At 32.7% G+C, this 15061-nt stretch overlaps 3 protein-coding genes across 5 annotated transcripts; 2 read left to right on the top strand and 1 right to left on the bottom strand.

Annotated features, from left to right (window-relative positions):
• Positions 1-887: 887 nt before the first annotated feature.
• On the bottom strand, positions 888-4949 carry LOC103863751 (protein C2-DOMAIN ABA-RELATED 1). Of its 2 annotated transcripts, none has more exons than XM_033290024.1 (3): positions 1940-4949; positions 1574-1666; positions 888-1481 (listed from the first exon to the last, which is right to left on the bottom strand). In XM_033290024.1, the coding sequence occupies exons 1-3, from the start codon at positions 2093-2095 to the stop codon at positions 1182-1184; spliced, it is 549 nt and encodes a 182-aa protein (XP_033145915.1). In that variant the 5' UTR covers positions 2096-4949; the 3' UTR covers positions 888-1181. The 2 variants fall into 2 exon arrangements, with proteins under 2 accessions (XP_033145915.1, XP_009139747.1); XM_009141499.3 differs by having other exon boundaries at positions 1574-1669; positions 1985-4929.
• A 581-nt stretch (positions 4950-5530) lies between these two features.
• Positions 5531-9008, top strand: LOC103863750 (uncharacterized protein At4g22758). 2 transcript variants are annotated; one of them, XM_033290025.1, is made up of 4 exons: positions 5531-6081; positions 6625-6773; positions 6866-8483; positions 8688-9008. In XM_033290025.1, the coding sequence occupies exons 3-4, from the start codon at positions 8279-8281 to the stop codon at positions 8909-8911; spliced, it is 429 nt and encodes a 142-aa protein (XP_033145916.1). In that variant the 5' UTR covers positions 5531-6081; positions 6625-6773; positions 6866-8278; the 3' UTR covers positions 8912-9008. The 2 variants fall into 2 exon arrangements, with proteins under 2 accessions (XP_033145916.1, XP_009139746.1); XM_009141498.3 differs by having other exon boundaries at positions 5531-6773.
• Positions 9009-13329: 4321 nt separating this feature from the next.
• On the top strand, positions 13330-14751 carry LOC103863864. Its single transcript, XM_009141628.1, has one exon. The coding sequence runs from the start codon at positions 13330-13332 to the stop codon at positions 14749-14751; it is 1422 nt and encodes a 473-aa protein (XP_009139876.1).
• The last annotated feature ends 310 nt before the right edge of the window (positions 14752-15061 follow it).

Here is a 15061-nt window from a genome sequence, read left to right as displayed (position 1 = left end):
ATGCAGAATCCACTCAAAAGAAAGAAGAACCAGTACCTTTCTCTCCATTGTGACGACACGAGCTTGGTAGCGTACAACCTAATAGGATGTTTCCTACAAAAATTTCCAGACCAAAGATCCTAGAATTAGAAGTGGATTAACGTTCATCTTAGAGGAGAATCCATGCTTCAAGAAGATGTGAAAGGTGATGGTAAGCAGTCATCACACTTTCTGCTGTCATACTTTCCATTTGTTTTTCGTTTTTGAAATGATAGTTTCATCTTGGTAAGCACGAGGTTATCGAACCCTAATTGCTGAGTACATGTTTTCAACAGTGTCTTGTTGGAATTAAAAGAGTTGATGGAGTAGCTGCAGTTAAATGCAGCAAGAAATAACAAAAGTATATTGAACAAGTGTTATGTTTTGTGTATGTTAACTATGCATAACCATGTATTGTTTCCAAAGTAAATCATTAGCTTTGGATAAGTCATATAACTTTTACTTCTGTTATTTATCAAAGATCCAAAAGGTATGAGACTACCGAATAGTAGAACGTTTGAATCACCAACATTGGTGAGTTCTGATGCTTTGTCATTTACGTGTTGCAATAAGTTCTCTAGTATGCCACGAATCCCTTGATTGACATGCCATAAGTGGGCTTGTCTATGTTTCTATGAGGAAGTTAATTATTCAGGCAGCCAAGTGAAACATTTTCCTGCTCGTGTCATGCTCTCGATCTCTAGTCGAGGGTCTCTCCATCCTTGCTTATTTCGGTTTGATCTCTCACCTGCTTATCACGATTATATCGTTCTCTACTGTCTTGTTCACTTCCAAGCGGAATGGCTTCAGTTTCGATTGTGTTTGATTACATGTATTTAAATTTTTTTGCCGTGTAATCAAGCCTAGAATTGATACAATTTGTTTTAAAAATCTTGTAAACCTTAACATTTATTTTCGTAATGATATGTACAATTTAGCCCCAAAAAATGAAAAAAACTATTTTGAGATCTTTCACAGACCAGTTTTAAACCGCATCAGAGTTCTATGGCCCTCTGCTGCCCAAATTCTTTAAATCAAAATTTGGGTCTATAAAAACTTTTGTTTACAAAGAATCAATTAAGACTTAAAAAAAAAAAAAACTAATAAAAATGTCGGGTTCTGTGCATTTGCACTATTAGCACACGTCCTAAGCGGGGTCTGACTTAAATACCCCTTGAACCGGGGATATCGATCCACTCGAGGTGTATCTCAACTTCTCCACATTCCACGTGCTGAAGCCTAAGGAACATATTCTGAACAAGTTTGCCTTGGTTCCACACAATATGACTCTCTTCAGACAAACAATTTTGTCTACTCGGTTGTATCTTCATTATTATTGTCCCATCGGGAAGTCCTCCTTCGAGCGCATAGCGGAATTTAATGGCTTCAAGATATGCAGCAATGTTAAACTCAGCTTCACCCATCTTGTCATCCGCGGAGAGCAAGTCATAGTCATAAACCGTCTGTGTGAATAATTAACAACAAGAATGCTCAATTTCTAGTAAAGCCCGCTAATTTAACCTTCATGCTAACCAAAAATGTAAGAATCACTTACAAGTTTAACAGGGAGATTTGGATCAGTCACAGAAAGCGTTAAATGGTCGTTCCAATCGGGGTTAAGACTGTGTTTCACCACGCGTGTTTTAAGCTTCTACATCAAATCAGAAGGACAAAATTAAGAATGCTTTTGATTGATCACAAGGCGACAGAGAGGTCATCATTTTCAATCATATTATGGTGGAACCAGAAGATTTGTGATGTAGGAAACGAAGAAAGAAAAATTGGTGACTTAGAGTAAAAGATTACGAATATACCAATAAATCATATGGTACGAGAACCAACAAATATGAACATGAACTTAAGTCTTCTTGTCCAATTACTTTTATGCAGCTATCTTTACAAGTTATGTTGGAAAAGATGCATCACAAGATTTATTTAGAAATGGCATCATAATCGAGTCTTTTACCTGTTTTCCTGAGTGAACGACGACGTAAGGATCACTGCTTGAGATATCTCTAATGGCGAGATTCACACCTCTCTTCACATGAATTCTGAGAAGTCCCAATAGATTCTCCATTGTTTTTTCTTGTCAATAGCAAACTTGTTTTTTCTGTGAGTTAAACTTGTTTCTCGAGTTGGTATATATAGCGGCTTCAGAAGAGAGACGGAACTCGGAAGTATCGTCTGGTTTACACATCAATAAGAGACAAATTATTATATTAATTATTCATTGTCGTAAAGGTTTATGGAAACTATTGTATTAGTCAGCCTTTCGCCACCTCTGACTTTGTCTATATTGACTGTCCATTTTGGACAAAAAGACAATATTATTATTATTATAATGATACTATGACAATATTAATCGTTTTATTAATGTGGTAGGGGCGGAATTTAGCGACGCGTAATGACCCATCACAATTAGCTAATTACAATTACTAAAATTTGGTTTAATTACAATAAATATCACTAAATGCACTTGGGCAAACACTTTTTTATGCTACATATTATCTGGTCAACCTTACCCAAAATAAATTTGAGAAATTTCATACCATAGCATTTTTTAAGTTTTTATCGCAAAAATAGTTTTTAACGAAGAAAATGTATTTTTACTCTACGATTAACTAATATAGATTTAGAGTTTAAAATTAAAGGGTAGAATTTCGGGGATAGAGTTTCAAATTTTTAAAAAATAAAAAATAAATATTAAAATCTTCAAAAAAAAAGAGCTATTTTGGTCTTTTTTTAATACTATTTTGTGACAAAAATTCAAAAAAAAAATTGGATATTTGAAATAATTGTCCGAATAATTTTGTATTTCCTTTTTCTGTGTAAATCAATTCATTCATGAGATCAAAACACAATCCTGAATCTTGGATAGTCTATTCTTATTTTGGTTAATACACACCGTATGTAGGATTTTATTTTTGTACTCTACTAGAACTGAAAATTTTGTTTAAATTTTTACTCTTGTCACACATCTCTTGTTGTAGAAATTATAAAAGTAAAACATTTTGTTTGTAAAATAAATTTCTAATCTAATTTATAACTCATCAAAAGTACAAAAAAAAATAATGATTTATAAACTATATCTCTCTCTCTCTCTAATCTCTAATACTCATTATTTATGACAAAAAAAATGACAAAAATATATATACTCGTTATTTATCTTTTACTTTCTCGTTGACTGATATATAGTTGACAAGTCAATGTTATATTTATTCTTCTCTCACAATGATACTGGATTATGACATATGTATTATATAGATAACTTCTTGAAGAAAAAAAAGTTATTAATTTTATTTTGCATAATTAAAGTTTAATTACATATTTTGTTTCAAAAAGGTGTTAAAAGTATTTGTTAAAGTAGTACAATAAATGACTGCGTATAAAGCAATGAAATTTTTGTGATGGATTATTTAGAGTTAATCTTTAATCTAAAAATTAGGATACTATGCTTTTCATTCTTAAAGATGTTATTATTTAATTTAAAATTTATGTATTTAATTGAGTTGATTATATTGTTGGGTAAATTAAGTTTAAGAGTAAATTTGATGATAATTACAAAGTTTGGGTATTTAAGAAATTTATGACGATTTTAAATATTTAAATAATATGTAATATATGGGTTTGAATTTAAATGAGAATATAAAGGCAATAACAAGAAGTTTTAGAAAATTGGGCTATATATTTTGGTCAAACGAGTTTGCAGTTAGAAGAACCTTATACATATCCGGAGTTAGTGATAGATAGGTTAGTCAATATTTATGGGTATCCTGCTTGCACTATTTTAAAACCTATTTCGTACTTGATTGACTCAATTATTGTCTTGGTGGTGAAACTAATTAGAGCGTCTTTAACTTATCTCTATATTTTTGTTTTAAGAATATAAAGTGATTTTTCATTTTTATTTTTCTTTTACATAGATATTATTATTTTATCTATTTGTAGAAGAAAAAATAATATTCTTCTATTTTATTTTATTTTTAGAGATCAATATTTCTAAAGAATACATTCTATATTTTTAACGTTAAATAATACAGTTGTTCTATATTTTATAGAAGTACTAAAATGCATTGAATGTGGTATTACAAAGTTATTAATCACGTTACGGGCACACCAAATTAAGATGGTAACATGATTCATATGCACATGAATTAGATCTGATACGGTTAACTTTTCTGTTGCTACAGAAATTGAATATCAAATTTATAAACAAGTATAGTTGAAGAACTGTATTTATTTTGTGAAACAAAAAGAAAACTAAGAACTTCGTCGATTAATATATAAAATTTAACTCTACAAGAATATGGAAAGAGTATATGGTAATTTAAAGAAAACAGAAAACGTAAAATTTCGTTATACGGTAAATCGGTTAACAAAAGGGAAATTAGGGCACATGCACATAACAAAAAAGAAATAAAGTATATGTCCATAACAACAATTAGGCTAGAGTATTCTGTGTATTTTATATAATATTACTTATTTTATCCTTTGAACAATCTCAACCATTGATTTTTATTTTTCTTTTGTTATTTTTTCATTTTCTTTTTTGTCTTTGTCTTTTTTATTCTTTTCCCTCTCCAAATTTTATTAATGTATATCTTTTGAAACAAATATATTTCAACCAAATTATTATGTTACTAAAGATATACATATTTTTTTACTTATGGCATAACTTAAAATTTTTAAAACAGATTTTTAAACAATATCGGACAAAAATTATACTATATTATTTATTAAAATAAAATAGTACATTTAATAAAACGTATTTAAAACAATGTGTTACTAATACTTATAATAGTATATTATTCTATTTACGTAAATAGTATAATTTTTTGGAGCTTCTTCCTCTTCTTTTACCTCCTTCCTTCTCCGGTTCTCCCTTCACTTCCTCCCTCCTCTTCTTCTTCTTTATCCCTCCTCCTCTTCTTCTTCTTCTCTCCTGCCCTTGCTCTTACTTCTCATCCCTCCTTCTCCCTCCACCTCCTCCTCCTCTTTCTCTCTTCTTCTTCCGTTGTTGCTCCTTCTCTTCAAATGCATGCTACTTTTGAATATTTTTCTGTATTTTTCTATACTATTTACTTATTATATATAGTACGGTATAATATATTTATTATGTTAGATGTATGTGACACGCGCTTCTAAGGAGAATAAAGTAAAAAATGTGCCAAATTGTCCCATCAAATAGTGATTATTATAGTATGGCTATATTCTTTATTTTATGTTCTCTTATGTATATATACCAAATTTTCCCTTAACAAAAAGAACTCATTTTTTCTCATTTTCTCTTTTTGTTTTTGTTTTTAATAGTTTGAAGTACCATCTAATTTTAATTTGTACTCCTCTATCTTTTTAAATTTTTCTTTCTCTCCTGTTATTTTGATTTAGGTCTTTCTTTTGTATCCGGGTGATATCTTATACCACGCTGGCTTATGATTTCGGAAAGGAATCATATATTTCTCGACTTAGTGAAAGAATATATTTGATTCAAGTTTTAATCTAATAGATGACAAAAAAATGTTGTATTCAGTTATATTATCTATATTGTATTTTACCTTGATCAACATTCATAAAAAGAACATTGCACTTGATCAAAGTATTTCTTTCCTCTCTCTCCTCACCTAACTCTATCTCTACTTCAATTTTTCAGATCTGGTGTGCTCTGGCATTCGGATGGCGCGTGCGAGCAGCACCGGAGGCGGCTTTCTCTTCCTCCCTAGCTCGTTTTTTCTTTGGCTTCTTTATAGCCTCTGTTTCTCTTCACTTTGTTCGATTTTGTCTCTGAAAGTTTTCACGGCTAGTCCTCTGCTCACGAAGAGGCTCGACACCGGGTTGAACTTTGTACGCTCTGGAGTCGTAGTGCGGAGTCAAATCAGTTTCTGTCAGAGGGGCTCGGTTTTTAGGGTTCATGAGGGCTTTTTCATCTTTTCTCTCTAGCATTTCAGCGGCGTATGGAGGAAGTTTCAAGCTTTCAGAATTATTGCTCGTGGATTCCGGATCTGCTTCCTAGCTTTGCCAAAGCGGTGGCGTTGTCTGGCACAGTGACTCAGCCTTGGTGTCTCGGTGAGTTTTGCCCTGTCTCTTTCGTAACATGACAGCCTCGGAGGTTCTGTTACTTGAGGGAACAGTTATAGCCAACAGGTTTGGTGTGTATGGATCTTGCGGTGTTCCCGGGTGGAGGTTCTTGGCGTTCGGTTTGTTTGGGTCGCCTATGACTCCACCATTGTATCGCTGGTGGTCTCTCTTTCTTTTGTTTACCTCTTCTAGATTCTAGTATCAGGTCAACACTTGAAGCTTGTCGATAGCTTCCTAGTTGCTTTGTTCGTGTATAGTTTGGCTAGTTGGCCATAGTCACTGGTTTTCAACAATTTGACGGTTAAGGTTACTTCTGCTCGGTTCTCGACAGTGGCGTGTTATGAGGAGAGTAGGGGTTTGTGTGGTCTATGAACCTCTGGCTCCTTTCTGTGACTCAATGCGGAGCTTCGGTATCCTAGTGCCTTCTGCTGTTATCAAGCAGTCTTGACAATGTTGTTTCTATTACTTTTGCATGTCGTTGATTTTTATCTGGTGCTAGAATAGTTGCTGTTTTGTGCCCGTCTTCTGCAGGTTTGTTTTAGCAGAGGCATTTTGGCTAATCGGTCTTTGCGGCTTGTTTTTTTTTCGGAGCCGGTGAGGAGTCCATCTTGGGTTCATTATCTGCTCCGATATTTGGCGTTTGAGAAAAGTGTGTACAGCCGGTCTAAGATTGCTACTTGGTTAGTCTTTGGTTTTCTTTCTTCAGTTTCATTTTGGTGATTCAATGAAGGTTTCGATGCATTCTAAGACAAAATTTATATAAAAAAACTAGCTACTCCGAGGCAACAAGGTGAATCTCTCCTTCCCGTGGCCATCGTCAAAGGCAGAGAACAGTAATTGATGCATGAGGATACTTGATTCGATTTACCGGAACGCGCCGGAATATAGGTTGAGCAAAGGTAGATACAATATGGTTGAATTGTGTAATTTTGTGTGAGTTGTACTTATTTCTGTTTACGGATCGATTATTAATAATAATATATTGTTAAAAAAATAATTCGTACATGATGTTTTTATTTGAGGTTATCATTTTGAGTTTTATAATACTAATATTATTTCTCAAAACTCATACTATTTAATTTGGACTACCGCCAATTTTTGTTTTTAGTCTTAGTATGTGTCTTCTCCTAGACCTCGTATGTTATTACGTAAGATTTAATTTATTTAAATTTGAGAAAGCAGATGCCTAGTAAGAGTGTAAGACACAAGTACTTGTTGTCAAAAAAAACATGTTACCAATTTCTCTTGATGTTTTTTTAATAGGTCTTTTTAACTCGCAGTTCAGTTTACAAAGGACGATAATATTATATAAGCACAGTTTTATCAAATACGTACTGTCAAGAAAACAAAATTGTTAATTTTCGTAAACTCATATCACCCAGTTTGGTCAACCAAATCTATTACTGAATTTAGTAATGATGCTGACGTAAAACATAATATTCATAGACTAATCAATTTACAGGATTAAAAATGAAATAGTCCTGCAATCCTCCACAAAGTTGTCCACTGTAACCATCATACATTAATTATAGATAGTACCGACCACCGCAATTAAGTTGATACCTCACCTCATTTACTCATTTTCCCAATTTCCACCCCATTATTTGTCTTATGTATGACTTTGTCAACCGGTCAACTATTTTCTCTACACCTTTTCGACTTGAAAAGGAGAATAAATAGTACATCCATTCTTTCACTAAGTTCTCTGTCACATTAGTTGTCTAAACCATATATATCAAAAATGTTCTCGTGGTCGAATAGTTTCACAAGAGATTCCACTACTCTCTGCATCAGCACCATAGGTTAATGCATCCACATTTGAGCCAACAAGCCAATGGCATTAGATTCTTCAAAGATTCTATATGTACATATACAATAAACTACCAATAACCATCAATCGCTTAACAAATTTAGACTCACTGTGGTGGTTCTACATGTATGGTGATTAACCTCATAAAAAGAAATTTCTTGGCCTTGATAGAAAATCCATCTAACTTGTTTTGTCGGGACTTATAAATGAAAGAAGCATATTATAGGTTCTTCTAAATAGTCTCTCAATGGACGAAAAACTCCAAACATGTATCTTTCATGTCCGTCTTTTTTGCCTCTATAAAATGCAACCATTGAGGATGTGAGCTTCATGCAAAGACGAAGGGGGAAAATAATCTTTCAGTGAAAAAGAGTGATGAAAGAGCCGAAGAAAAAGATTTTGGTGAGTGTGAATGTTCTTGGAAGCGTTGGTCCTATAAGGTTTTTGGTCAATGAAGACGATAAAGTTTCAAGTGTTATTAACACAGCTTTGAAAACCTATGCTCGTCAAGGCAGGATCCCGGTTCTAGGGTTCGATGTCAACAACTTCATTTTCTACTCCAATAGTGCAGGATTCAAAAGTATTTTACATCTTTACCACTCTTTACTTGTGTTACTTTACAATCACGCATATTCTGGACTAGTCTGAACTTCAATATGGAAATCAACTGTTTAAGAAAAACACGTGGAAATAGTTTGCATGAATTAACGTTGTGTTTTACATTCATAGTATAAAGTTATTATCTGTAGTATTTAATTTGTATGTATCACTGTTTTGGTGTTAGCTTTGAATCCACAAGAGAAGATAGGCTCAATGGGTGAAACGAACTTCTTGCTCTGCAAGAGAGAGCGAGAACCACTGGAAAAGGTCGAAGGAAGAGAAGAGAGTAAAGCTCGTGAAGGCAAGGGTTGGAAAAATCGTCTTCGTCGGTCCTTATTAGGAGAATTTCTATACAAAAACAAGTCTAACTCTACAAAAGTTGCAAGAACTAGATCATTATATCAGTGATCCTTTTTCTTGCAAATATAGATTTCATTAAACTTAACGGGGGTTTTAATACAAATGTTGTTACTTACACTAATATGGTAGATACAATTTACAGCTCTTCATATATATACTTTTATGTAGTATATTCTCATTTGACGATTTTAGCTGCGGCTTCTGTAACACTATTTGCCTGAAATTCGATGCAACTTCCAAACATATAAAATGCATCATAAATTATAAAACAGGATTTTGATGACATTACCAGAAAACTAATCATATCATAATTGAATCTGCAGCAGCAGTATTTGGGAAACAACAGAAAAAAAGATCTTGTGTTTCTGTTTCTGCGCTAAAGCTTTGAAGATTCAAAAGCATATAAGTATTTCACAATCCCTTGAACAATATTTGTTTTTTTTAATCAACCCTTGAATAATCTTAAGAGTCATAATTTTAACATAAATGACTATGCCTTCTATAAGTTTACGGTTGCTCAAAACACTAAATTATCTTGATGTATACATGTTGATGCCATTTACGTTTGAAATAGTTTGGCGAGACATGAGTATTCGAGAGTCGAGACCAACCAACAATCACTAATGAAATGCAGAGAATTTCCAGGTTATGAAATTTGTAAGAAGGTTGTAGTCAAACAGTGATGTGAAACACTAAATGAAACTTCAATATTCCTCTGCTTGTCTTAGCAGTTATTCATTGGCTTCCTACGGTTATTATTTGTATTACAAATATTTTTACCAGAATTATAATGCACCGAAATTATTTAGTCCAATCTGTAGAAAAAGTTCTGAAATATGAAAAATTGAAAACGGAAACCTAAGAGACATCTTTGGAAATATCACAACGAGCGATTAATCAATATTAACTACTACTAATATCTTCATCAAGAGTCATGACCACGTTCTCCAGAAACGGTCAAAGACTAAATTATTTTTGGAAACTGTAAAAACGAATCAGCTATGTATATAAGAGCTTTAGATGTTGTTTATGACACAGATCCAATCTTTTTGTTCGTTTTAAAGTTTCGAATTTCTTGTCCAGTGTTTAGGAGAGAAAAAGATAAAAAGAAAAGTATATCATGCAGATAGTCGTCAAGGATATGCAGAACAGAAACGTAAGCCTAACTGTGGATGGTTCTGATACTATTGAAAACCTAAAGGATATGATCGAGGAGAGTGAAGGCGTCCCAGCGCAAATGCAGAGGCTCATCTTTTCAGGCAAGCAACTTCAAGATGGTCACAACATAGCAGACTACAACATCCAAAACGGTTCATTCATTCACTTGGTTCTGCGTCTATTTGGCGGTTTCTGAATGTGCAACAAGAAACAGAATGTTGGTCTCTGTTTTTATCTATCAAATTAATAAATTGAAGTGTTTATTTTCTGAATAACCAAATTTTCTAGTATTCAATAAAACAAAATGTCTCATCTAAAAGACTTAAGAATTTGTTTTTGCATGGTATCAAATTCTTAAGATTGATTTGTTCGCACCACTACTTGTTTATTCTTTTACTTTCTAGAGCATTTTGGTAGAGAGGTCGACATCAAGTCATACAACTGAACATCGACAAAGATATTTAAGCGAACATCTGCTCATGAGATGAAATACAATAATAGTTATGTAGTGCTGCTAGTAACACTAGCACTACTCATGGGAGTATACAACAACAAATACAAGAAAACATATTGTAAGCAGTGCCGTGCGAAGGATAGCAAGTTTTAAAAATAAACTTATTTCCAATTATATTGAAAATAATTTTCTAATGAAATATATCATCTTCACAAAATATACAAGTGTAAAAACTATAAAAGAATAAGTCTATTAAGTGAATACGTTTTAACTATATCATATAGGAAAAAAAAGTTGAATTCAGAAGGTGAGTCCGTTGAATTATAGTGGAAAGCGTTTTTCAGAATAATTCTAAATCACTAGACTAAAAATTATTTTAGATTTTAAGACACCAAATAAATTTATATTAATCCAGGGTCCAAGACGATTGTCTTTTTCAGTGCACCGTTGGCACGGCTCTGATTGCAAGGTGTGTAACCTAATCTATGATGTAAAATGTGTTATTTGAGACTTGAGAGATTATCCACATCAGTATAATACTTTTTTTTATTCATACTACTATTTTCTATTTAAACATTAAGCAAGTTTCAACCACCAAGGTCATCATGGCCATGCTGCCCCTTTAGATGTGGGAATATTAGCTTTTCGGTTATAATAATGCAACAATGTTTTCTTAGAAACCAACTCCGAGAGTCTATGGTAAACGTACAATACTTTGTTGTGAAATAGATTTTGGGAAGAACAATGTTAAGAATTTAAAATCAATCTATTAATAACACTAAATTTTAAAAATGACAATATGAATTATTTTCTTTTATTTTAAAATAATAGAAGGCTTTTCTTGATTTTATAAAATGATGTATGCAATAATCTAGACTTTTAAATCTTTAAATTTTTTTTTTATAAATTTAGAAACTAAGAACACTATATTTAAAAATCATTTGAAAAGTATTACTTAAAAACACCATAATCTTAAAAAAAAATTCAAATGTTTCTCTTTCTAAATAAACAGAACAACAACACCATATTTTAAAATAGTTTTGAAAATTCATACTTAAATAATCCATAATTTTTATTAAGTCAAATGTTTCTCTTTCTTGATAAACAAACCAATAACACATCCTGAAATTTTTCTTCAGTTTATGTTCTTTAAATCTCTTAATTATTTGTTTAAAGGTGAAGTATGTTTTTCTCGTTCCTTTGAATATCTTGGTTTAACTCAAAAGTAACTTGTTTTTTATTTGTAATTTTGATAGCTATTTTATGGTACAACCAACAAAAAAGTAGACCAGTTTTCAATGTTTTAAAGGCATTTTAAACCTAACACCATTTTTTCCTCTAAAATAGAGTAAAAGTAAATATAGATTAAAAATTACTTCAATTCTATTCTATTTTCACTCCATAATGAAATTTATTTCATAAATAGAGTAATATATTTTTTTTTGTTCATTACTCTATTATGAAGTGGGAAATATACTAAGGTTAGAGCATTTTTACTTTATACTTACTTTCACTCCATTTTAAAAGAGAAAATGAAGTTTTACATTGAAGATGCTCTAAATGTGGTTTCTAACGATCAATTTTCTCTGCGAAATATATTATTTCATGATACCTATTAGTTATAGAGAATTTATTTTGACTCAATTTTCAAACAAAAAATGCGACTAAAATTTACACCAATACTGAACAATGTTTTTGTAGACTTCCTTAGTCCAAAATTACCTATAAGACTTAGAGTTAAAAGAATGGTATCCTAAAAGGCTAGAGCCCAAATACTCATACCTAATATCCAGTGTTTTTAAATCGCACTAATCCGGTAAGGCAGCTCGGGTTAAACTGTAAACCAGACATATATCTGGTTCAGGTGAATAAAAACCAAATTTACAAAATAATAATATTTTCTTATTATACGAAATTTCAAAAATCACAATGATAAAATGTAAATTCAAAATATTGATAATATATTTAAATAAAAATATTGATTTTATATTTGATTTTCATTTATTTATACTTTAATTTTATTTAATAATTATTTATATTTCTTTGATAAATAATTTTTTTAATAACTAAATGTATTAATGTTTATAAAATTCACCAAACATAACTAACAAATCATTCAGAATTAATTCTATTTTATTCTTTAATTGAATTTAACTGAATTAGGTTGAACTCAATTAAACTCAGTCAAACCATGACCCACGATCTAAACTTTTTTCCTTTTAGTTATCAGTCCGGTTTTTTAAACTTTTCTAATATCTATTTTGTTTTCTTTCTCTGCGTTACTTGGTGACATGTTTTTTTATTGTCTTTGGATATTTGCTACTCCTAATTTGGCATCCAAAGGAATAAAATAACATGTCTTACCGATTTTGTTCTTTATGGCTCTTTTCTGCTTAAAATCACTATTACAAAGTTTAATGAATTTATTATTAAATAAAAAAATCAAACTAAAATTTTAATTTCTTGTCTCATTCTTACTCATTTCAAGTGCTATTTTATTTCTACTCCAATTTTTTTTTCCGCTTCTTCTTCTTCTTCTTTGTTTTTTATTTTCTAACAAACTTTAAATGCAATTTCTATAAGAAAATTCAAAATTTAATTTTAGGTGATTTATTTAATTATTTTTTATATTATGTTATATATTAGATTGTTTTATGAAATATTATTTAATTATTAATTTAAAATGGAGGAATTTGATTTAAAATAAAATTAGTTTAATTAATTCATTAAATGTTTTCTTGATTTTAATCCAATAATATATGTACATATCAAACTTGTTTTATAAATCCGACAAAGTATTTTATTGTTAAGTCATGAATTTGAGTGGTTGACGCACAATGAATCATATAAAGATATGAACGGAGTACTAGTCAGTACACTGAAGAAACGCATCGTTTTGGGAAAGGCGATTATCTTGGCGACGGAAAGTGCGACGTGCGATTTGGGAGTTCGAGCGATGGATCTGGCTCTACCGCCGGATTTGCCGGACCCTCCAGGCGAGGATTCAGTCAAGGAGACTCTGGGGGTAGATGCGATTCGTACGGGGTTGGATCGAGCTGAGGAAAGGAAAAAAGAGGAGAGCTGGGTAAAAGTTGCAGAGGATAAGAGGTCGTTGAAGAAGCACAATGTTGAGGTATTGAAGAAGGATGGGATCCAGACGGTGGAAATTCCAGATGAGATCATCGAGAACTCAACACCGTTGTGGGGAGATTTTCTTGTGGGGAAGTTCTTGGATCTCGCACCTCATATTGCGAAGGTTCACAAGGTTCTTAACAGAATCTGGAAGTATGGAGATGACTCTACTAAGGTTGATGTTTATGATGTGAATGCTACTACCATGAGATTCAGGGTATCTAGTTCAAAGGCTCGGGAAAAGATCATTCGTCGTGGGATGTGGAACATAGCAGGGGTTCCAATGGTGGTCACCAAATGGACACCAACAACAGAGGGGGAAAAACAAGAGGATGAAGCGATTCCTATGTGGGTACATTTGGAGAAGGTTCCTATTCATATGTACTCATGGGAGGGGTTAAGTTTCATCACGAGCCCAATTGGATTTCCAGTGAAGCTTCATCAAGAAACTATAGCTTGCACTAACTTGAAGGAAGCTAAAGTTTTTGCTAAGGTAGATACTTCGAAAGTTCTACCAAAGGAGATCACTTTCACAAAGGGAGGAGAGGAATTTACAGTGAAGTATTTCTATCCATGGTTGCCTTTGAGATGCAATAGGTGTGAAAAATGGGGTCATGGAGAAAAGGTATGTGAGTTAAAAAGAACGGAAGAGAAGATGAATGGAAGTCCGGTAGCTAAGAGTCCGGGGATAGTCAATAAGAAGAAGGAGGAAGGCTCAGTTATGGGAGTTAAACAAGGGGAGAAAGGTAGTGCTATGGAAGATAGCAATGAGGACAAATCTAGGACGGAAGAGAGGCTGGAGAATGCTTGGTCTGGGGTCTCTCCAGGGAGGATAGGGAGATCACAGAGGGTGCAAAATAACGGCATTGAGATTCAGATTTCAGCTTCTAAGTTCTCTGTTCTCAACGTTGAGGAGGAAGAGGGGGAAATTTTAGAAGATAATCTGAAAGAAGGGGAGGTTAGTCAAGAAGAGGATCGTGATGTAGATGTAATTCATGATAGTGAGGAAGAATTTTCTCGTGAGTTGACAGTAAGTGAAAGGGGGAAGGTAGGAGGGTTAAGAGGTAGGAAGAAAGGTCAGAAGACTAAGGCTCAAGATCCAATTCCGGGGAAGAGCATGAGGTCTTCTCGACGTAAAAACTAATTCATGGCGAGTTTCTTCTGGAATGTGCGCGGATTTAACAAGCATTTGAAACATTCCGTTGTCAAAGAGTGGATAAGAAGTAATAACATGGATTTTGGTTGCATTCTGGAAACGAGAGTTAAAGAAGAGAAGGCGGGTAGAATTTTAAATATGGAGTTTAGGGACTGGACATCTATGTCGAATTATGAGCATAGTTCAGGGGGAAGAATTTGGTTGCTTTGGAGAGATTCGGTAAGGATGACTCCAATTTATAAAACTGATCAGATGATTACGTGTTCAGTTGGGTTGCAAGGTCAGGAGGACTTTTTCT

This window comes from Brassica rapa, chromosome A04, assembly GCF_000309985.2.
Source record: "Brassica rapa cultivar Chiifu-401-42 chromosome A04, CAAS_Brap_v3.01, whole genome shotgun sequence".
Taxonomy (NCBI): domain Eukaryota; kingdom Viridiplantae; phylum Streptophyta; class Magnoliopsida; order Brassicales; family Brassicaceae; genus Brassica; species Brassica rapa.
The sequence above is the reverse complement of the archived record's forward strand: the minus strand, read 5'-3'. Positions and strand labels throughout refer to the sequence as shown.